The sequence below is a fragment of the Mixophyes fleayi genome, chromosome 1 (genome assembly GCF_038048845.1).
Source record: "Mixophyes fleayi isolate aMixFle1 chromosome 1, aMixFle1.hap1, whole genome shotgun sequence".
NCBI classification, from domain to species: domain Eukaryota; kingdom Metazoa; phylum Chordata; class Amphibia; order Anura; family Limnodynastidae; genus Mixophyes; species Mixophyes fleayi.
In genome coordinates, this window is record NC_134402.1 from 248,495,574 (window position 1) to 248,520,779 (window position 25,206).

At 40.4% G+C, this 25,206-nt stretch overlaps 1 protein-coding gene across 1 annotated transcript; it reads left to right on the forward strand.

Annotated features, from left to right (window-relative positions):
- The first annotated feature begins 8,007 nt into the window (after positions 1 to 8,007).
- On the forward strand, positions 8,008 to 9,723 carry LOC142147614 (zinc finger MYM-type protein 1-like). Its single transcript, XM_075204734.1, has one exon. The coding sequence runs from the start codon at positions 8,008 to 8,010 to the stop codon at positions 9,721 to 9,723; it is 1,716 nt and encodes a 571-aa protein (XP_075060835.1).
- The last annotated feature ends 15,483 nt before the right edge of the window (positions 9,724 to 25,206 follow it).

Genomic DNA, 25,206 nt, shown 5'->3' on the forward strand with positions numbered 1-25,206 from the left:
CGGTTTATTATTAGTCTATATATATATATATATATATATATATATATATATATATATATATATAGTGATTATATGTACATCATAGTGTTATTAAAGGTTTAGGTAATAGGAAAGGTGTCATGCCTGATATCATATTGAAGCCCTAATCATCAGCAGCTGTCTGGTGCAGTCGGCGAAGAGATCGCACATTGCATACTTTAGTTATTGATATTAGAGAGTAAACCTTTGTATGATACTGGCTATGAAAAGGAGCAGACCCCCTGGAGAGAAGACCCCCACCTTTGGATTCCTTAGATTGAATCAACCTATTACCTGTCTGGCCTGGACCCACCCAACGTCTGGACCTATAGAAACAATCTACGTCATCTCTATTGTTCACAATGAAACACTGACTGTATATATATTAGCTGCATCTCACTGGGGCCTCAGTCAACTCTGACACAATATTCTATACAGAATATTGTCCATCGGGTCCCGTGGGTGCGCAAGCGATTGCATTGGTATGTACTTATCTTTTGGTATTGGCTGTGCTGTACTGTACTTTATCATGATATAATAATGTATTGAATTGTTGACTATTTACATCTGTTAAAAATAAATCACTTTGTGCTTTGGACACACATTCAATTGATTGGGCAATGCTTATTTTAAAACGATAGAATTACTTTAATAACGTTGATGGCATTTCATCATCTATGTCCTGGCTAGTGGCAGCAGCTTCAGCATTAGGAGGAAGTGGTTCTTGATCTTTCCCTACTTTATCCTCCAAATTTTTGTACTCCATTATATGCAGCACAAGAGAGCGTACCCCTAAACCACACACACCCGGCAAAGGCTTTAAAAATGATATGCGGCACTGGACAGTACCACTGGACTCGAGTTATACAGCAGTACAAATTCCTTTATACTGCATCAACAGTGAACGTAGTTTAATCTCTGGTACTAATATTTCTGGACTGCAGGAACAGTGAACGTAGTTTAATCTCTGGTACTAATATTTCTGGACTGCAGGAACAGTAAACGTAGATTAATCTCTGGTACTAATATTTCTGGACTGCAGGAACAGTGAACGTAGTTTAATCTCTGGTACTAATATTTCTGGACTGCAGGAACAGTGAACGTAGAATATTGCAGTACTAATATTTCTGGACTGCAGAAACAGTGAACGTATTTATATATTGCAGTACTAATATTTCTGGACTGCAGGAACAGTGAACGTATTTATATTTTGCAGTACTAATATTTCTGGACTGCAGGAACAGTGAATGTATTTATATATTGCAGTACTAATATTTCTGGACTGCAGGAACAATGAACATAGTTTAATATTGTAGTACTAATATTTCTGGACTGCAGGAACAGTGAACGTATTTATATATTGCAGTACTAATATTTCTGGACTGCAGGAACAGTGAACGTAGTTTAATCTCTGGTACTAATATTTCTGGACTGCAGGAACAGTGAACGTAGTTTAATATTGCAGTACTAATATTTCTGGACTGCAGGAACAGTGAACGTATTTATATATTGCAGTACTAATATTTCTGGACTGCAGGAACAGTGAACGTATTTATATATTGCAGTACTAATATTTCTGGACTGCAGGAACAGTGAATGTATTTATATATTGCAGTACTAATATTTCTGGACTGCAGGAACAGTGAACGTAGTTTAATATTGCAGTACTAATATTTCTGGACTGCAGGAACAGTGAACGTATTTATATATTGCAGTACTAATATTTCTGGACTGCAGGAACAGTGAACGTATTTATATATTGCAGTACTAATATTTCTGGACTGCAGGAACAGTGAACGTATTTATATATTGCAGTACTAATATTTCTGGACTGCAGGAACAGTGAACGTATTTATATATTGCAGTACTAATATTTCTGGACTGCAGGAACAGTAAACGTATTTATATATTGCAGCAGAATTTTTTTTATACTTTTTTTATAATATTTTTGTAATTTTTTTGATTATTTTTCTATAATTTTTTAATAACAATGGACTTAGCAGGACAGAGCACAGGACACAGCACCACTGGACTCAGCAGGACAGAGCACAGGACACAGCACCACTGGACTCAGCAGGACAGAGCACAGGACAAAGCACCACTGGACTCAGCAGGACAGAGTGATAGGACAAAGCACCACTGGACTCAGCAGGACAGAGTGACAGGACACAGCACCACTAAACCCAACCCAAGTGGTTCTTGATCTTTCCCTACTTTATCCTCCAAATTTTTGTACTCCATTATATGCAGCACAAGAGAGCGTACCCCTAAACCACACACATCCGGCAAAGGCTTTAAAAATGATATGCGGCACTGGACTCGAGTTATACAGCAGTACAAATTCCTTTATACTGCAGGAACAGTGAACGTAGTTTAATCTCTGGTACTAATATTTCTGGACTGCAGGAACAGTGAACGTAGTTTAATCTCTGGTACTAATATTTCTGGACTGCAGGAACAGTGAACGTAGTTTAATATTGCAGTACTAATATTTCTGGACTGCAGGAACAGTGAACGTATTTATATATTGCAGTACTAATATTTCTGGACTGCAAGAACAGTGAACGTAGTTTAATCTCTGGTACTAATATTTCTGGACTGCAGAAACAGTGAACGTAGTTTAATCTCTGGTACTAATATTTCTGGACTGCAGGAACAGTGAACGTAGTTTAATCTCTGGTACTAATATTTCTGGACTGCAGGAACAGTGAACTAGAATATTGCAGTACTAATATTTCTGGACTGCAGGAACAGTGAACGTATTTATATATTGCAGTACTAATATTTCTGGACTGCAGGAACAGTGAACGTATTTATATATTGCAGTACTAATATTTCTGGACTGCAGGAACAGTGAATGTATTTATATATTGCAGTACTAATAATTCTGGACTGCAGGAACAGTGAACGTATTTATATATTGCAGTAATAATATTTCTGGACTGCAGGAACAGTGAATGTATTTATATATTGCAGTACTAATATTTCTGGACTGCAGGAACAGTGAACGTATTTATATATTGCAGTACTAATATTTCTGGACTGCAGGAACAGTGAACGTAGTTTAATATCTGGTACTAATATTTCTGGACTGCAGGAACAGTGAACGTAGTTTAATATTGCAGTACTAATATTTCTGGACTGCAGGAACAGTGAACGTATTTATATATTGCAGTACTAATATTTCTGGACTGCAGGAACAGTGAACATAGTTTAATATCTGGTACTAATATTTCTGGACTGCAAGAACAGTGAACATAGTTTAATCTCAGGTACTAATATTTCTGGACTGCAGGAACAGTGAACGTAGTTTAATCTCTGGTACTAATATTTCTGGACTGCAGGAACAGTGAACGTAGTTTAATCTCTGGTACTAATATTTCTGGACTGCAGGAACAGTGAACGTAGTTTAATCTCTGGTACTAATATTCCTGGACTGCAGGAACAGTGAACATAGTTTAATCTCTGGTACTAATATTTCTGGACTGCAGGAACAGTGAACGTAGTTTAATATTGCAGTACTAATATTTCTGGACTGCAGGAACAGTGAACGTATTTATATATTGCAGTACTAATATTTCTGGACTGCAGGAACAGTGAACGTAGTTTAATCTCTGGTACTAATATTTCTGGACTGCAGGAACAGTGAACGTAGTTTAATATTGCAGTACTAATATTTCTGGACTGCAGGAACAGTGAACGTATTTATATATTGCAGTACTAATATTTCTGGACTGCAGGAACAGTGAACGTAGTTTAAACTCTGGTACTAATATTTCTGGACTGCAAGAACAGTGAACGTAGTTTAATCTCTGGTACTAATATTTCTGGACTGCAGGAACAGTGAACGTAGTTTAATCTCTGGTTCTAATATTTCTGGACTGCAGGAACAGTGAACGTAGTTTAATCTCTGGTACTAATATTTCTGGACTGCAGGAACAGTGAACGTAGTTTAATCAGCCTCGCTTTCACTGTTTCTCCCCGCCGTAAGTACCCGAACAGTACTCGGATCGCCCTTGGATCCGCACTGTTCGGGTGGGCTCGGATTGCGATAATCCAAGCCCGCTCATCTCTGATAATATTTAGATACAAAGAGTATTTATTGAGTTTTCTGTATATAGAATTCCATTACTTATAGTATCTTTAAAAGGTATATTAGTAGTTACATTTTAAGGAATATTTGACTTTGTAAAGTGTATCGTGCGAAAACCTCACATTTTAACAGTTTGTAAATCTGTAGCTATTTTCAATGAAACTGAATGAGAAAAAGCTGCAATATTTGAAAAACTAATACCATCTTCACTTTTACATACTTGTAAATTGTTAAAGGAAATTTTCGTGATTCAATAAATTTCACAAATTTTTAATATATTCCCTAATGTCTGGATTAGTAACTCTAATGGCAGCAGCTATCTCAAACAATTGATTTGAGGTCTGCATTGCAACCTAGTAATGACAAATTAAGGGAATGACTGTTGTACCGGGCCCGGGCTCACCAGGGGGCCCGGCCAGGCCCGGTACCACAGCCAGCGCAACACCGACTTAACTTACCTGTCTTGCAGTCCACGGCATCTCCGCTGATCTCCGCTGGTATCTGCAGGTCTCCGCTGGTCTCCCTTTGCCTCTGCTTCTCTGCACTCATCTCTTCAGCCTGGCTGTCAGCGTGACAGCCAGGCAGCAGCACCAGAATATGATCGCAGGGGAATGATCCTGCGATCATGTGACAGCCAGGCAGCTGCCAATCATGATTGCAGGGGAATCGTTGCTCCGCCCCTGCGATCATGTGATCCGCCCTGTCAGTGATGGTGTGGACGTCACACCACTGTTCCCGCCGCCGCAAAGGAAGCAGCAGAAGCAGGGAGAAGAAGGAAAAAGAAGGAAAAAGAAGAAGGAGAAGAAGGAAAAAGAAGAGAGAAGAAGAAGGAGCAGCAGCATCTGCAACACTTCTAACTGTAAGTACATTTTAAAGATTTTATTTTTCAGGTTTTTCTGTTTGTTTCAAGGGGCTGCATTACTAAAAATTAAAAATGTGATGAATCTGCTTCCAGAATTTATTTATTAAATATATTTTATATGGAATTCTACATTTCAATTTATATACTTTGCGCCCAGAATTGTACTCCTATATTTCTATTTAAAATATGGGGAGGGACACCCCATTATTTTATCTGGGAGCTGCATTGTATTTAATCTTTTCGATGAGTGCATATTGGAAGGTGTGTTTTTATGTGTTTTGGCAGAACTTCATATCCTGGCTTCATACCCATTTGATAACTGTTTTATTAATAGATTATTGTATTCAGTTATGAGTTTGCATACGTACCTATGTTATTAGGCGATGTTACATAACGGTTATAATTTAATCTATATACTTGTTGCTATATCCTGTATAATAATTGTGATCTCCTATCAGTGCACTGATTTTTACTTGTACCTTGACATTATTCCTGCATATTGACATATATGCTTCCAGATTTTATGTATTAAATATATTTTATTTGATTCTACCTTTCAATTTATATACTTTGCGCCCAGAATTGTACTGCTATATTTCTATTCAAAATAGGGGGAGGGACACCCCCTTATTTTATCTGGGAGCTGCATTGTATTTAATCCTTTCCAGCAGCGCATATTGGAAGGTGTGTTTCATTGCTTGTTTGTCATCCTTTTTTTCGTTGCTCAATATGCATAAATTTAAAAGAAATTTACTGCTTGACATATTAGAGAGAGGTTGATTAATTTTTGTGTTTTGTCATTTTCACTTTCCCAACCCCTTTAAGTGCACATTGATTTTGACTGAAAGGCTTTTTCACATTTGCCTGTTTCCCTGTCACTGGATAACCATTGACACCATATAGCAGTGGATCCCAAACTTTCCCAGTTCGAGGCACCCTTAGGGTCTCCATAATTTTTTCAAGGCACCCCTAAGCCAAAATAATTACCAAGTAGTCCCCTGACTTGCTTACAACTGGCCTTGGCCGAGGCACCCCTGTGAGATCACCGCGGCACCCCAGGGAGAATCGGCGCACAGTTTGGGAACCACTGCCATATAGTATAGGTTTATTTCCACTCTTTCTTCTACATCTTATCATTATTGTGTTGATTTGAATCTTTTTTAGGTTCACTGTATTAGCTATGATTAATGCCATGCACTTTTCTTACTCATCTCCTGGAGATCTTCCCTTCTCCCTGATGGTGTGGTGTGACCTGACGTCACACCACTGTTCCCACCACCGCTGAAGAAGGAGCAGTGAGAAATAAAAATTACAGCAATGTTGAAATAATATAAAAAGATTCAGGTTAAAATACAATATGCATAACACTGGGTGGTTACTGCAATATAAGCAACAGACAGACTGAAGTGTTTGAATAAAAAACAAACCACAGTGTCACAATAGGATTAAAACACTGTACTTCCAGCCAATACAGTCCAATATCTTGGATTACTATATGAGAGGGTCTAAGATTTCAAACCAATGTTCATTGTGATGAAAAACTGCTCAATGTTTCATCACAATGAACATTGGTTTGAAATCTTAGACCCTCTCATATGGTAATCCAAGATATTGGATATTTGCTTTTATTCAAACACTTCAGTCTGTCTGTTGTTTACATTGCAATAACCACCCAGTTTTATGCATATTGTATTTTAACCTCAATCTTTTAATATTATTTCAACATTGCTCTGATTTTTATTTTTGAATTTCATTTTTTATTAATGCAGACCCTGTTCTTATTGTTGAATAAAATCTTTTTTTTTTATTGAAAACGTAATAGGTGTATGGTTTACTATTCAGGTTTGGCAACCAGTTTACAATTGGACGTGTATATATATATATATATATATATATATATATATACATACATATTTACATTTGTGTGTAGGTATATGGGATTATTTGTAAAGAGATATATGCATATTTCTGTTGCCTTATCTGTCTGAAGTTTGTATGTTCTCCCTGTGTTTGCGCCGGTTTCCTCCCACACTCCAAAAACATGCTGGTCGGTTAATTGACTGCTATCAAAATTGGCCCTAGTCTCTGTCTGTATGTGTATGATAGGGAATTTAGACTGTAAGCTCCAATGGGGCAGGGACTGATGTGAATGAGTTCTCTGTACAGCGCTGCAGAGTTAGTGGCGCTATATAAATAAATGAGGATGATATTGTTGTATAAGTTGAATACACATTGTTGCACTGCTGTGAGTGAGATAGTTGGAGAAAGGGATTCCACCCTCCTAGTTTACAGTAGTAATTTAATAGAGAAGTCCTGTCACCATGTAATATCGTATAAAAGTGGTATCAAAATCTGTTTTTTGTTTATTCCTGATTATCACCCAGATGTAGTTAAAATATGAAAATCTGAATGGTTGAAATACATTTTACGTTATATATTTTAAAACATAGTGGATATCATTGACAAAGCGTACTGAGGACGCACTGCAAAACATCCTACTTTTTGCACGGGTGTGCCCCAGACGTCTGCGTGGCGAACACTAATGTTCCCACCGCCACTGTAGGAAGAAGGAGCAGAGGCTTCAAGCAGTGCCTCTGTAATTCAAGAAAATGTTCATGATGATGTATATTGGAAAGATCCAGCACTGTGGCCAGATATACTGAAAGACAAAGACAGAGAAAGAATCGTACTCAATGGCCTAAGCAAAGAAGATGAATTAAAGGAAATGATTAAATTTCTGCCAAAGGATTGTGAAGACCGTTCATTTAGTGATTTTCTTTTATATGCAAAATCATCGAATGGACGTGAGTTGGTTATAAGGGACTGGCTTCGATGGAGCAGTAGGAAACATGCATTGTATTGCATCACTTGCTTTGCATTTGCTTCAGACCACGACAAGGCTTCTAGTCTTCTATGCAGAAAAGATGGATTTGATCCCTCAAAGAATAAATGACATCAACTATACAATAGACTGCCAGAACATGAGAGGAGTATTCAGCACAAGCAGCATTATTGGAGCTGGAGAAGACTGCAGATGTCTCTTAGTGGACATGGGCTGGACTCTGCCATACAAAGAAATCTGGAAAAGGAAACTGAAAAGTTTGCTGCATTACTTGAAAGACTGCTGGACGTGACCTTGTATTTGGCATCAAGGAATATGGCATTCAGAGGAAGCTCCCAAAGGATTGGAGACTTGAACAATGGAAATTTCCTTGGTACACTGGAGCTGGTATCACATTACGATCCTCTTCTACGAGAGCACTTAGAAAATGTGAAGCACAGTCAGCAAGAAGGGAAAAGAATGCAAGCACATTATTTATCGTGGGCCACCCAAAACGAATTTATAAATCTATGTGGAAAACGTGTACTGGACACCATACTATCAGAAAGGGAAAAGGCAATCTATTTTTCTGTGATATGTGATTCCACTCCAGATGTTTCACATACAGAACAGAATGTGATTGTTCTACGGTATGTCCTTAGAGATTCAGTGACAGAATGTTGGATCATTCAAGAGAGGTTCATTGAATATTTTGACTTTTTCAACAAAACTGGAGAAGAGGTTGCTGAAAAGTTGTTGTCAAGATTAAATGAACATGGCATTGATGTTAAGGACTGCAGAGGTCAAGGCTATGACAATGGAGCCAATATGTCTGGTAAAATTAAAGGAGTAAGAGCTCGTATAGAGGAGAAGTATCCAACAGCTACATTTTGTCCTTGTGCTGCCCATTCCTTGAATCTTGTGGCTGTGCATGCAGCATCGTGCTCTTCTGATGCAAGAGTGGAAGCTGTTCGCCCAATAACTCAGAAATTACCAGGTATCATTGAGGCATTGAAGAAAATAATTTTGTCCAGAAAACTTTCAAGTGAGGCCCATTCAGTCGCAGAAGGACTAAGAGATTACTTCTTGAGTTTCAAATCCATACTTCTCTCAACATTTTGGATAAAGATCTTACAAAGTTTTGAAGAGAGAATTAAGATTCTTCAATCAAGATCTATTTCCATGGAAATTGGAGCAGCAAACATTAAGGATCTTTCTGTAGAAATGCAAGCCTTTCGGGAAAAGTGGTCTGTTATACTTTCTGAGGCAAATCTCATTGCTGATAGTATGGAAATTCCTAAAGACCTGAACCCACGTTACCGAAAGATTCAGAAGAGGCACAGCAGAGAAGACCTGTGTCAGGAAGTAGATGCTGAAACATCATTCAAGATAAATGTGTTTCTTGTGGCACTTGATTCCATCATTAGTGAGCTGAACCAGCGTTTCAAATCGATGCAAAATATTTGCAATTTGTTTGCTCCAATTTTAAAATTGAAGACTCTGCCAGAAGAAGAATGGGTGACATCCACTGAAGCTCTGGTCTCCAAATATCCAAAAGGTCTTACACCATCTTTATTCAGTGAACTTCAGCACCTTCGAAAAGTCTATGATGCTACATTTCAGAGCCATTTGGGTCCACTTGACTTGCTGAATAACATATACAGCCTACAACTTCAAGGGATATTTGGAGAAGTTTGCATTGCTATCAGAATTTTCACCACCCTTCCACTTTCTGTGGCTGAAGGAGAGCGAGCATTTAGCAAACTGGCCTTAATTAAAAACTATCTGTGTTTGACAATGAGTGAACAACATTTGAACAGCCTTGCACTTCTCTCCATTGAACACGAACTTGCACAGAAATTGAATTTTTTAGACCTAATACAAGATTTTGCATCCAGCAAAGTGAGAAGGTGGTCAACTAATGTGTAGATGTGAAAAAAGAAAAAGAATGATCATAAAGGGCAATCTAATGTTTGATTATGTATAGTATATTATATTATTCTTTATTTCTGTTAAATATATCTTTATTCAATAAATTCATTCTAAAATCTTTCTAGTAGTGAATATAATCTGTAGAAGAACCTTAAAATTTTTAATGGAAGTTGGGGGAGGTACTTGGTCGTCGTGGGGGGGGGGGGGGGGGGGGCCCTGCCTGCGTCATTTGTACTGAGCTCCATGATTTCTGATGGCGGCTCTGCAGGCAGCTGTCAATCGAACAGTTACTACTAACCAGTGTTTTGCAGAAATCCAGTCATAATGCCGACACAATCATGTCTACATGTCACAATGTCGACACAGTTAAAATGGCAACATGTAAAATGTGGACAGGGTTGTAAAGTCGACATTCAAAATGTCAACATAAATAGATGACAAAAAAACAACTTGGCAATACATGTAAAAAACAAACAAAAAGGGAAATGTTAAAAAAACAAAAAAACAAACATAAAATGGTGTGCACCTCTCCAAAACAGCTTAACCAACCCTAGGGGCTCCAGCCTAGGCTGGTACTAGCAAAATTGGGGGGACATAAAGTGTGGGGTCTCCCCAATTTTACTATCACCAGCTCTAGGCTCTCACAGCCTGGGCTGGTGGCAATATAGCATGGAAACCCGCGTTGCCCCCTGCCATAATGCCAAACCAGCCCCAGGGTGGTAAGCACAGGGCTGTATTCCCTAGGGAGATCGGGTCAGCAAAACTAAATGGGGACCCCCTAGATTTATCCAGCCCTGTGCTGATAGCATTATGGCTCTGGAGCCATGAGTGTGGGGTAATAATGATAAATAAGATGTATATATCCATTTTGTCCCTTGTGCACTACAGATCCCAGCATGCCCAGGCTGCATTTAGGTGTTTGGGTAGGCTGGTGCTTGTAGAACTACAAGCACCATCATACCCATGGCTGCCAGGGCATGCTGGCACTTGGGGAATCACAAGTACCAGCATGTCCTGGGAACATGGGCCCTCTGGGACCTTTAGTGCATTAAGGATAAATGTAAATAAAATAGACACGAGCGTAAAAATTATTTGATTTGAACTACAAATACTCCAAAACATCCCTCATACACTTTATTGCTCACCTAGATCCAGGCTCTTCAACTGTAATAAATCCAGGAATCCTTGGCTTGGCGAAATAGAAAACCCTCATACACAGCGCAATACTAGCTCCTAAGAGCTCCCAGTGCATATGAGCAGCAGTTGTCATATATATAATGTGAAGATCCGGGTTATTATAGCCTAAACTCACACGGGGTACCCTGGGACTTCTGGGACAAGTCACGCAGACAGGAAACATAAACATACAACAATATCTTTATTAGAGAGTTGTCTAATACAGGTTCTTTAGATCAGCAAAAAGATGCAACATAAAAATATATAAACCAGGCTAACAGGTCCCAATAAACACCAATTTACCTCTAGACTTGCCAGATCTTTCCCACACTGTCCCTAAGTAATGTCCAACCGATTCAGATATGATTGGATGAAGTGTTATGAAGCTACTATTCAGCAGAGCCAGGAAGTGTGCAAGTCCCAGAAAAGTTTTTAGTCTAATCAGGGCCGCCATCAGGGGGGTACAGGGGGTACTATTGTACCGGGCCCGGGCTCACCAGGGGGCCCGGTACAACAGTGCAACACATACTTACCTGGGGGCCCGCTGTCTTGCAGTCCGCTCTCCGCTACTCTGTCTTCTGTCTGTGACAGATCACATGATCGCAGGGGGAATGATTCCTCCACCCCTGCGATCGCATTCTGGTGCCTGGCTGTCACGGTGAGCGGACTGCAAGACAGCGGGCCCCCAGGTTAGTATGTGTTGCGGGGGGCGGGGGGCGCTCATCGGGGGGGGGCTATACTGGGCCCCATAATTTCTGAAGGTGGCCCTGAGTCTAATAATCACAAAACTTCCAGGCAAAATCCTCAGCACACTAGTAGCAGACGAAACTCCAACGCCAGTTGATTTTTAAAACAAAGTGACACACAAGCCTCTGCTGCAGGCCTTTTTTTAAAGAACCACCAGCATTTCACATGCTAGGAATCCCTCCCTGCAGGGTTATCCACAGGTCTGCCCTGATTGGTGGAGTTCAAAGAGGGGCTGTACAGGAGAGTAGTCATATTTTAGGGCCAATTGAGTTCCCCACCCCCCCACTGCTTTCATGCCTAAATGTCTGGCTCAGTTGTAGGGGAGAACAATGGTATCTTGATGTCATTAATCCCCTGGTGAAGGTGGGTGATAGCCAGTCACTCCCTACTGTAGTCAGAGGTCAAACCAGGTAAGTTCACAAGCAGTCAGCCGGAAATTAAGGCAATGAAAATCAGGATACAAGGTAGCAAGGAAATGGAAAAACAAGAATTGCAATAAGCCAGCAAGGTCTGATTGCAAGATGTTAGTATTTATGGGGTAGTTTGCGTGGGTGTCCTCTGGGTGCTCCAGTTTCCTCCCACAATCCAAAAACATACTAGTAGGTTAATTGGCTGCTATCAAATTGACCATAGTCTGTCCGTGTGAGTGTTAGCGAATGTAGACTGTAAGCTTTATTGGGACAGAGACTGGTGTGAGTTTTCTTTACAGCGCTGCGGAAATAGTGGCGCTAATTAAATAAATGATGATGATGATTACCAGCTACAGTTGAGGGAGGCAGTTCAACTGTTTCTAAGGCACATGACTCCCATAGTAGCCACTGGTGGTGAAAATGCAGCAAAAAGTCAGATCATTACAACGCCCTTATTTGCCAATAGGTTGGTAAACATCGAAATTATGATCTCCATGCTCCATTTGGTTGGAGATCTGGCCATCCTAAATTGCCTGGCAGCCCTGCTACTTCCACCGTCAGCAGATGGTATATGTGCAGGCTTTTTCTCTTTCTCTTGCTTTTGCCTGCTTGTTTACATGTGCATGTAAGTTGACTGTGAGGAGGTTCCAGGACAGCCGTTGGTATTTAGACATCTCTGCTACATACATTACATGAATATTATGAAGGCACTACTTTCCAGGAGCCTCAACATGTTCAACTGAGATGCAGATGCTCCAGGTCAATAAAACAGCGACACTGGAACACATCACCCTGTCTCTCTGTATGCTCTTTCTGTTACTGAAGGGTGGTGGGGGGATGGAGGCAGGGTGGATGCAGATGCTGGAATAAACTGCCATGGGGAGAGGAGTAACTCTCAGACCATCGGGCCATCTGCTGCTGAGAGAGGACCAGCAGCATGCATATTTAGGCTTAGGGCCAGCCCTCTCTCACAGCAGTGGCACTGTCCAGGGCCGTCTTTCCCATTGGGCATGATGGGCAGGGGCCCAGGGGGAAAGGGGGCCCTGGCAGGTCTGCTGCTGTAAAAAATCCTGTAAAGAAGAAAAAAAAAAGAAAAGAAAAAAAAAAAAGAGACACTTACCTATTGCGGTCACCTGACCGTTCAGGTCAGGTGACGATCCGGCTCACTCCCTGATCCTCTCTTCCGTGATGCGCTCGCAGTGAATGTCAGGCATGATGATGTCATCACGCCAGACATTCCCTGCGAGCACAGTATGGAGGAGCACAGCGACGAAGTACAGAAGAGGATTCAACTTATCGCGATTGAAAGGTAAATTTAGAGGGATATTTGAAAAAAAAAAATGACTTTACTTTTATAGTTGAAATTGTATGGATCGTTTAAATTGGGTATATATATATATATATATATATACACAAGTTAACCCATGCATGATACTCATGCATTCGTCAAATCAAGCTACTGAAGGTGTGAAGGGGAAGAGCGTTACTTCCCGACGCAAGCGCCCTTTTTTAACGTGGTTTTGTCCACATGTCACCACATGTGTCACCACCTCATCATTTTTCTCCATCACCTCATCCTTCATCTTCATCGCCACATCCTTCATCAAGCTACTTAAGGTGTTAAAAACTCCCCACTGTCACCCCTGGCAACCACCAACCACTCCCAACTGTCACTTCTCCTTCAAGAAATATAAAGGTCAGTGTATAACTCTGCCCAGCAGGTGGCGCTGCAGCTTGTTTGTTTTTTTTCACGCACGCCACTAGGCATTTATATAGTAGATATATATATATATATATATATATATATATATATATATATAATATAAAAGCCTAGTGGCGTGTGTTTGTCTGTGTGTGTATGTGAAAAAAAAAAAACCAAGCTGCAGCGCCACCTGCTGGGCGGAGTTATACACTGACTTACTAAATTCTTAGTGTGTGTGGGAAAAAAATATAGAAAGGGCTGAAATTTGGTATACTAAGATGTTTTTAATTTGTTAATTGTTAAAAGTGTTTATAAAGATTTTAAAAAAATATATATATATTTCTTGAAGGAGAAGTGACAGTTGGGAGTGGTTGGTGGTTGCCGAGGGTGACAGTGGGGAGTGGTTGATGGTTGCCGGGGGTGACAGTGGGGAGTGGTTGGTGGTTGCCGGGGGTGACAGAGCGAAAGGAGTGTGATACTCAGGACCGCTGAGAGAGATCCCTGTGTCTGGATAGATGTGGCGATAAAGATGAAGGATGAGGTGATGGAGAAAAATGATGAGGTGGTGACATGTGGACAAAACCCCGTTAAAAAAGGGCGCTTGCGTCGGGAAGTAACGCTCTTCCCCTGAGGAGGCCTGGGCTATGGCCCAAATGCATGACAAGAACTTTTTTTAACACCTTAAGTAGCTTGATTTGACTAGAATGCATGAGTATCATGCACGGGTTAACTTGTATGTATATGTATGTATATATATATATATATATATATATATATATATATCCTCTTTTTTCTTTTCTTTTTTTACTTATATATTTATATATAGGGGCCCCGGTGCACTGCTGTGCCCGGGGGCCCATACTGTTGTTAAGGTGGCCCTGGCACTGTCCTAAAAGGAAAATGCCAATGTGTCATTGGGGGTGGATAGGACATTACTTGTAACATTTGGTGAAAAAGCTGAATGGAAAAGGAGTAAACAGTGTATTATAAAACACATTTTAGTCTAAAATGTAATTATACTTATCAAATCACAAATGTTCCATATGTACCATGACTTAGGAAAATACAGTAGAGAGGTAGTAAACTTTAACACCTGACTGTATGTTTTCTTTCCTTTTTGCAGAAGATTAATGACAGGTTTGCTTACGACAGGAATCAGCTTTTCATCCAGAAACATGTTTCATCGCATAAGCAAAAATTCTAATTTCTCTGTAAAAATAACAAAAAACTTTGTCTTTGCGTTAAAAGGGGGATGATTGTACTAGACAATATAAAAGTAACCCAGGATAATGTGTTTCAAATTCAACCAGAGTAACAGTAAACATTGATTACATGATTAATCATTGCAGATGTTTTACTGTGACTCATGTGACTCATGGTTTGCAAAAGTTAAAGGTCAGCTAAATACTGACTCCTGTCACATTGTGATTTTCCTCTAGATTTTTTCTTTTTTTTTTTTTTTCTTACAATATGTGCTGGATTCACCCTCAGTTTAGCTAGTACCAAGACTGTAAAAGTAAGGTGTCATTGGAACTGGCATTTATTTATATATTACTATCATGCTCTCATGTTAAGATTTGAAATACATGCACGGAATTATGGTCATGTTTGCATTATGCTTCCACATGGAGCTCAGAGAGTAGTTGATAAGTGGAGAACACAACCTCTGTGACAGTGTTACAATCTGGGTGTTTTGTACAACCTGTTCTGTGGTACACCACAAGGTCAGAAACCACTTCAAATATTTTCTCCACTTATAGCTCAATTGATGATTCTAGCTGCAAAGTGAAATCTTGTATCAGTGTTTCCCCCAAAGACTCAGAGGGAGGAATTCAATTGGCCGCGTTACTGTTAAAAGTAACACGGCCTGCGCATTATTAACGTTATTACGGTAATAGTGCGCGTAATTACCATTATTATGGTAGTTCTAACACTGGCTTTTTGCTCGCAGCTCCCTGAGCTGCGAGCAGAAAGCCGGGTTAATATTACCGTAATACCGGTAATATCTTTAGCACAGCGGTACTTCGGGGGGAATTGAATTCCCCCCAGAGAATAAGACATTTGGGGATTTTTTTAATTTCTCTTTTGTGCTGTCAATAACCCCCTAAAAATGTCAACAGGGTAACTTAACAGCAAAGCACTTGTGAGCATAACATTGAATACAATGTATAAAGACAAAGTTCGGGACATGATTAAAGGCATAATGTAGATTATAACATTAAAAACTGCATAATCTGTATTATCTGTATTACATGGGCATGTCATGATAAATAACAATTATATCGGAATCCACATATGAGAGTTGTCATTTATTTTTAAAAAAAATACATTATTAAAGATTTGAAATATATTTATGCAGTGATTTATATGGATTATGGGTCTCCCTTCTCATTGTTCTGTGTAGTCTCCATGCCTTTTAAACTCAGTCCATAAAGGGAAAGGCTAGTCCATATAGACCTTACATAGAATCTATATAATCGATATTCCTCTGATGAAACCATCCCATAGGAGGCAGAGAAACGCGTCAGGTGACGCTAGTGTCTGCAAACTAATCCATCTACCTATGCTTCTAAATGCTCAGCAATTGATGTTTATCCAGAACCAGTGTCATCAGAGAGATCCCAGTCTTTTTTTTATCTTTTTATCTGGAGATGTTCCACTAAGAATCAAAGGTACAGCGGTTATCTTATATTTTTACTACCAGCAAATGTATGGACCCTCCAAAATGACTTGGAGTTGTTGCCCTAAACAGATTGGATCAAGAGTATCCTCATAATATGGAGTTTGCTTTTTTGTGTGGACATATAATTGTTAAGGATACATAACTCCATTTTTGTTACCTTTATACACAATATCGGTGTGGATCATTGAAATAAAAAAAAATTCTTTCAAGGAGACATTAATCAGGAACCCAAAAGTGGCACATTGGATGTATTAGGGTGATTATAATTAAAAGACTGAAAGCTCTTATATAGTGGTTTATAAGGATTTGTCCTTGAGCATTGGATATTACATCTAGGATTTATTCTTTATAAAAGTTGGTCACACCTAGTGGTTTAATGCTATTTTATATGTGAGATTATGTTTTAATTCGAAGATTCATAATAAATATTACATAACTCTCAGTTTAACCTGCGCTCTTTTGTATGTTAATGTTTGTTTCAACTATATAACCGATACAGTATCTGTTACAATAGAACAGTGGTTTAAGTGAAGCACCTTAAATACACAGCTGCTAGACAGCAATTAAAAGCAGCACCTACGAGGTATGTCTATTAAATAACGAGACTGATTAAATAACTCACCTTTATTTATTGGTATTACAAATTTAATGTTTGTCTCCTTCAAAATACTTCCCATTTGCAATAATACATCGCTGTAGTCTTGTTTTCCACTGGTTGAAGGCATGGAGCAAATCAATTTCTGTCACTTGTTTCAACATATCTGCCGTTTTCTTCTTTACAGCATCAACTGATTCAAAATGTGTCCCTTTAAGCACTGATTTAACTTTTGGGAAAAGATAAGAATCGCAAGGTGCTAAATCGGGCGAATATAGAGGATGTTCAAGTGTAGTAATGTGTTTGTCGGTCAAGAAAGAAACCATTTTTCCACAGTTTCCGGACGTTTCTTTTTGACTCTCTCAGCTTTTGCAAAACTTCCTTATAATAATTCTGATTAACTGTAGTGCTTTCTGGAACTCATTCTTCCAAAATTACACGCTTGATATCGAATCAAACAATGAGCATTGCTTTGAATTTTGACTTGCTTTGATGAGCTTTTTTCATTCTTGGTGATGATGGTGTTTTCCAGTGCATTGACTTTTGGATTCAGGATCGTACTGGAAGATCCAGGTCTCATCACAAGTGATTACAGGTTTGGATCTGTGTCAAGTTGTGTCAACACAACATTCCTTGCGACGTTCTTTTTGCTCTGGTGTGAGAACCCTTAGGACCATTTTTGCACAAACTTTCATCATGTTAAGATCCTCACGCAAAATTTTCCATACGGTGTGTTTGTCAATGTTCACGGATTCAGCTATCATTCGAAAACTGAGTCTGCGGTCTTTTCGAATTATCGGACTGATTTTTTTTTACATTTTCTTCGGTTCTTGAAGCGGAAGGTCGTCCAGGGCGTTCATCATCTTTGACATTCTCACGTCCCTCGCTAAATCTTTTGTGCCACTCAAAAGCACTCGGACAAGACAGGTAGTCATTCCCATAGGCCGTAGTAAGCATTTGAAAACATTCTGTTGGTGTTTTGTGCAATTTTACTAAAAATTTCAAATTGACACGTTGTTCAACTTTTAAACTTATTATTTTTTCGGCACTCTACAGAAAACACAACCAAACTAAATGGCGATTCACAATCAACTGAACGTTATAGAGTGTTGCAGCTTGTCATGCAGGTTCAGACAGGTTCAAGGTTACTACGTATGCCGTTATAACCGGTTCTGACTGCTTTGTTTACTAGGTGGAATCACTGTCTCGTTATTTAATATACATACCTCGTAATTATACTTACTAGCGCCTATTTATTTTGCAACTTTTTCTGTCTATATAATCAAGCCTGGGACTCTGGATGTCTTGGAATTCCCTCACTGATTTATAGTGACTAAATCTTAGCCTTTCATCATTATAGTGTTACATAATTTTAAAGTTCACTCAGAAATATAAGGGACCTACTTCTGCTTCCAATAAGTTGGAATGAAATCTTAGGCTGAATTAAACTTGAGATATTGTGCCTTTGACTTGATATGATTATACATATATACATGAGATAAAAGCAAAAATGGATCTAGTGGTAATATATGTCCAAATTTTCATGTATAATGCATAAAATTCTATTGAAATTGTATTTCCAAAATTCTAATGAAATTATAGTCCCAAAGTCCATAAGCAAATGGTATTCCACTCAAATGTGAACCTTGTATGTCCCCAAGTGTTTGCATCACCGACATTTATTTTTTATTGATTCCTATATTGCTTTAGATAAAATAAGATTATTTATTTTCTCAGCCTGACTCCGTTATTGTTTCTTTGGTTGGTGTAAGTAAATAGCTGTTAATATCCAATTCAACAAGAAAGGAGGGTCGACATTCTATGTAGATTACAATGACAATTTTAATATTCATTGAATAAATTAGATATATCTTTAAAGTATCTTTGTGTAGTTCCATTAGAATCACTGATCCATGAACTGTATTATGATGATAGCTGTGCTAATAATATTTCAGACTTTACTATTATTGTACAATTGTTTTTTTGCAGCTTTAAAAAAAACTCAGCATTAACAACTTCACACTATTCCTTAGATTTCCAATGACAGACAGTATTTTGTAATCCAGGGAAGTCTTATGCAGAGCCGTAACTTAGAGTTCTAGCGCCCGGGGCGAGTAAGACAAATGCCGCCCCCCTAGCCCTCAATTTTAACCAAATTTACCTAAAATATTCCCAAATTGCACCCCCCTTCAGCATTGTGCCCTGGGTGATGGCCCCTGTCGCACAATCTTGCTACGGCCCTGGTCTTATGTTAATTTTATAATCATCGTATAGATTCTAACATCTTGTCAATTTTTTCCCCCCTCTGTTTCTTTTTTGGGGGGGTTGGAGACACTATGCAACATACCACACATATTGCTATGAATAATGTTAATTACCAGCCTAATGTTAAGACATTGAACTATCATATTTCGAACTACTACACTATGTGCAATTTCAAAGTTTACTAGCATGTTGATAAAATATATAGTGTAGGGATCAATTTATCATTGGCATGATTTTTTATAGACGCTTATCCTGGTGATAAAAAAAAACACAGTTATTGCCAGTATTTATAGGACAAATACTGAAGAAGAAGCAGCTGATACTTAGCTGCCCCGGCATTACTGGCCCGGAACCTAAAATCCGTAGAGTTATATTACCACTCTGTCATGCCAATCTCTGACTTGTGTACATGAGTGAGGCCTGCTGCCGAAAACTCATATTTGGACTTCAGTTCTGCTACAGCAAAAAAAATATATACTAAAGTAGAAAAGTAGATTTTATTTATTTTAAAATTTAAATTACTATTCTTAAATATTACTGCATTTTTAAACAATAATTTATTCTGTTATCACCATTCAGAGATGGCATGAACGGAACAGATAATTGTACTGCTATAATACTTGTTAAATAGGCGTGCAAAGGAAGCCTTTGCAGACAAAAGTTAACCTCTTTCATGTATTGGGCAAAGTGATAACAAGCATTTGGTGTTTTCACCGGCAATATGGCTAAATCACTCTTTAATAAATAGGCCCCATAATTAATAATCTTCCCAGGAGTACTTAGTTTACTGAAAAATTTGAACCATAAATTTAGCCTAGAAAATAGGTGTAATCTTACCTTCATTATTTATTCATAGATACCCTATTATTACAGCAGAGCAATTAACTTTGTTATTGCACAATTAAGAGTTCCAAAGTAAAGATTGGCTAAAATGTCTATTCCAAGTTCAGTATACAGTCATGGCCAAAAGTTTTGGAGTGGCAGTAAAGTACACGCTGAAGTCAATGGATTGTAGAAGGTAAAACAATGATGGACAAAGCCAAACTCAAGGGATTGGAGAAGGTATAATAGGGGGGTACAAAACCGATGTAGAAGAATTGGAGAAAGTAGAATGTACAGTCCAACAAAACACGTCTTCTTCAAAGCACAAGCAGAGATCCAAAACAAATCTTTGCTCCTGCAAAGGTTTGGTAGAACTAAGGGATTTATAAATGCTACAAACAGGTGAGATGAATTGTTCTGATTGACTTAACCCTTTTACTGAAGGGCTGATTGCAGTAGTCTAGGTGAGGAGATTAGCTAGAGTGCTGTTCTTAGCAGGAATTGCTTATTACAGGAATTGAGAGAATGTGTTTGTAGCTGTCATTGTGAATAGTTTTCCGCCAGCTGCCATCTGGAGCTAGTGTGGTGAATCCTCACATAAAGATCTTTAAACAGTATATTTACATGTTATACCCATATTGTCAGATAACCAAGATTCTGGGTCTCTAGGTATTGAGGAATAAAAACATTAATTTTGCTGTTTATGGAAATTTCATATGTATCTATGATACAAAGAGATCACAGTGTTCTGAAAACTCTTTAGTAAGAATAAATAACAAATTCAAATCAAAGTCAGATTTCCATTCCCTACAACATAAAAGTTCATATATTGAAAGCATTTTTTTTTCTATATTACATATATTATTATTGCCATGACAATTAACTTTATCCCCAAAACAGCTTTCCCACTGCATTTCAGCCCTGCCACAAAAGGACCAGCTGACATCAGGTCAGTGATTCTCTCATTAACACAGATGAGAGTGTTGACGAGGACAAGGCTGGAGATCATTCTGTCATGCTGACTAAGTTAGAATAACAGACTGGAAGCTTTAAAAGGAGGGTGGTCCTTGAAATCATTGCTCTTCCTCTATTAACCATGGTTACCTGCAAGGAAACACGTGCAGTCATCATTGCTTTGCACAAAAAGAGCTTCACAGGCATGGATATTGCTGCTAGTAACATTGCACCTAAATCAACCAATTATCGAATCATCAAGAACTTCAAGAAGAAAGGATTTAATAGTTGTGAAGAAGGCTTCAGGGCACCGAAGAATGCCCAGGAAGCGACAGGACCGTCTCCAAAAGTTGATTCTGCTGCGGGATCGGGCACCACCTGTCTGGCGCCGTCCCCGTGCTGTGTCCGTCGCACAGGGACAGACGCCTGCTACTGCCGCTGAGCGCTCGGTTGCTAGGCAACCGAGCACACTTCCGGGTCGGCGGTCACGTTCCGTTGCTAGGCAACGGAACGCTCTCCAGTAAATCCGGCGGTGGTGTTCAGCGTCACCACCGCCGCTAATTGAAGGCAGCACTATTTTAGGATCACTCTGGCACTAGGAGAGTGCCAGAGTAATAGGTCCCACCTAGCTCCAGCGTTCCTGTGTCCTCCTTCCTCTCTGTGAATAACCTGGCTTGCTGACCATTCTACTTCTGATATTCCTGTGTACTGAACCCGGCTTGTTGACTATCCTCTCCTGCGCTTCTGACCCCGGACCCGGCTACTCCTAACTACGGCTTTGGATTTTCCCTGTGGCATATCCTGATTCTCTCGTTTCTGACCCGGCCTGCCTGACACCGCTTTCATCTCACCGCTTCACTGGTTTCTCCCTCTGAGGACCGCGACCTGCGTGTCTCCTGCAGCTAAGACCATACTCCCTTGCGGGGGTTCCTGGTGAATACCTGGAACACGTTAGACTCCGCGCCTCTTTGGTGAGTAGTGCCAAAACCAGTAAGCAAATACTTAAGTTGTGACAGTTTACTCTGGCCATGACGTCAGATGGAACAGATGAACCCTCAGCTCGGGATCTGTTCATCCACCTGGGCCGCCGAGTGGAACAGCAAGAAGCCGATCAGGGCCGTTTACTTCAGTGTGTCCAAGGGATACTGTCTCGTCTAGACCCCTTACAGGCGGTCCAGCCACCTCCGGTGGAACCTCCCGCTGCTCCATCTTTGGCTGCAGTTGCTCCAGTGGCTCCGTCCCCTTCCACGGCTCATTCTACCGGGCTTAGGATTCCCTCTCCAGAAAAGTATGACGGAGATCCTAAAAGATGCAGGGGGTTCCTCAATCAGTGCGCAATCCATTTTGAGTGCAACTCTACTGCCTTCTCATCTGAGCGCACCAAGGTAGCCTTCATGATTTCCCTGCTCAGCAGACAAGCATTGGCCTGTGCTTCACCGTTATGGGAGCGCAACGATCCTTTACTAGAGAACTCCGCAGCATTCATTGACATGTTTCGCAAGGTCTTTGACGAACCAGGTCGGATCTCCTCAGCTGCTTCTGGGCTATTAAATCTTCGACAAGGTTCTATGTCAGTTGGTCAGTATGCAGTACAGTTCCGTACGCTTGCGTCGGAGTTGCGCTGGAACAACGAGGCTCTCATTGCTACCTTTTGGCAGGGCCTTACGGACCGAATTAAGGATGAGCTGGTCACCAGGGAACTTCCCTCCGACTTGGATACCCTCATTTCCCTGTGTATCCGGATTGACCTACGTTTTAGGGAAAGAACATCGGAGAGATCTCTCTCAAGACGCCCTACCCGCTTGGCACCTACCTTTCAAAATCCTATTTCGACTACAGAGGAATCTATGCAGCTGGGTCGCTCAAAATTGACGCCTGAGGAGCGTGAGAGACGATTCAAACAGAGACTGTGTCTATATTGCGGAGAGTCCGGACATGTACTAAGCCTCTGTCCTAAAAGACCGGGAAACGCTCCCTCCTAAACGGTAAGAGGGAGGCCACCTTAGGAGTAGCTGTTTCCACTCCCTACTCAACTTCTAACCCTGAGTTCCTTATGCCTGTTCTACTGGTCAGTTCTAAGGGACCCCAGCAGATCCTAGCCTTCGTGGACTCTGGTGCGGCCGGGAATTTCATCTCGGGCTCTCTTGCCTCACAGCTTCAGTTACCCATTTTTGCTCTTCCACAGACGTTAACACTAACCGCTGTAGACGGTAATCGTGTCAGCAACGGCATCATTTCCAGCATCACTAGTGCGGTTCAATTGCGGATTGGAGCCTTGCATCAAGAGTGGATTCAATTCCTAGTGTTACCTCAATCCATCAATCCTTTAATTTTGGGTCTCCCCTGGCTCCGGAACCACTCCCCACAATTTGACTGGGCTCGTGCCGAAGTTATCTCCTGGGGTCAGCAGTGCCATAACCGGTGTATTTTTTCTCCTCGCTCCAACGTTTGCCTTACTCAAACCAATTTGGAGACATCCACATTACCCTCGGTCTATCTAACCTTTAAGGACGTCTTTTCCAAGCAAAAATCAGAGATTCTTCCACCTCATCGCCCTTGGGACTGTCCGATTGATTTAATACCGGGAAAACAGATTCCTCATGGTAGGACTTATCTCCTGTATCTGCCAGAAACCCAGGCCATGTCTCAATATATCTCTGAAAACCTAGCCCGAGGATTTATCAGAAAATCTTCCTCTCCAGCCGGAGCAGGGTTCTTTTTCGTCAAGAAAAAAGATGGATCTCTACGCCCCTGCGTTGATTATAGGCAACTAAATAAAATTACCATTAAAAATCGTTACCCCCTGCCCCTTATTATGGATCTTTTTGACAGAATCAGTGGGCCCGAGTCTTCACCAAATTGGATCGCCGAGGGGCATATAACTTAGTACGAATTCGCCAAGGGGCATGTGGAAGACAGCGTTCAACACGCGGGATGGACATTTCGAATATCTAGTTATGCCCTTCGGGCTTAGTAACGCCCCCGCTGTCTTTCAGTCCTTTGTAAATGAGATTTTTCAAGACCTATTATATCATTATATTATGTAGTTGTTTATCTGGACGACATCCTGATTTTCTCCCGAGATATTTCCTCCCATCGTCTTCATGTCAAAGAAGTTTTATCTCGACTACGAGCTAATCAACTCTTCTGCAAATTAGAGAAGTGTATCTTCGACGTTGAAGAACTCCCTTTTCTAGGGTACATTGTTTCAGGATCAGGACTACGCATGGATCCTAAGAAGGTTTCCGCTAATAAAAGTTGGCCTCTTCCTCAAGGCACCAAGGCCATTCAAAGATTTGTTGGGTTCGCCAACTATTACAGACAGTTTGTTAAGGGGTTCTCCTCAATCATAGCCCCAATAACCGCTCTGACCCGGAAATCATCCAATCCCAGAGAATGGTCTACCGATGCCTTGAAGGCGTTTGATTCCCTAAAACAAGCCTTCTTGTCTGCACCAGTTCTTTCTCAACCGACTCAATTAGAACCCTTTTTTCTGGAAGTTGATGCATCTGCAATAGGTATTGGAGCTGTGCTCTTCCAAAGATCCGAACTTGGTACTCATCTTCCCTGCGGATTTTTCTCCAAAAGATTCTTGCCGCATGAGAAAAATTATGGTATTGGCGACAAAGAGTTGCTTGCTATCAAGGCCGCTTTGGAGGAGTGGCGACATCTCTTAGAAGGGTCCCGTCATCCAGTAACAGTTTTAACTGACCATAAGAACCTGCTTTATATCAGTGAAGCCCGGTGCCTCAACCCACGCCAAGCTCGATGGGCATCATTCTTTGCACGTTTTGAGATTATTTTAACTTACCATCCTGGGTCCAAGAACATCCAAGCGGACGCCTTGTCTCGATCTTTTGATAACACTGATCTCTGTACATCTCTGAAACCACTGCCAATCCTAACACCTACTAAAGTTATCGCCCTTACCAGAACCTCCCCCAAAACACCTCCTAGGGGTTGCTCTTTCTTGGAACCTAAGCTACGAGTCAAGGCTCTACGGTGGGCACATTCTTCCAAGCTGGCAGGACACGCCGGGGTGAAGAAAACCTACGAATTTCTTTGTCAAAAATATTTGTGGCCAGCCTTGCATGCTGCCGTACGGAAATTTGTGGCCTCATGTGCC

What these genes read in the sequence shown, in the direction of transcription:
- LOC142147614 (XM_075204734.1), top strand. Translation starts at nt 8,008, where the DNA reads ATGTCTCTTAGTGGACATGGGCTGGACTCTGCCATACAAAGAAATCTG.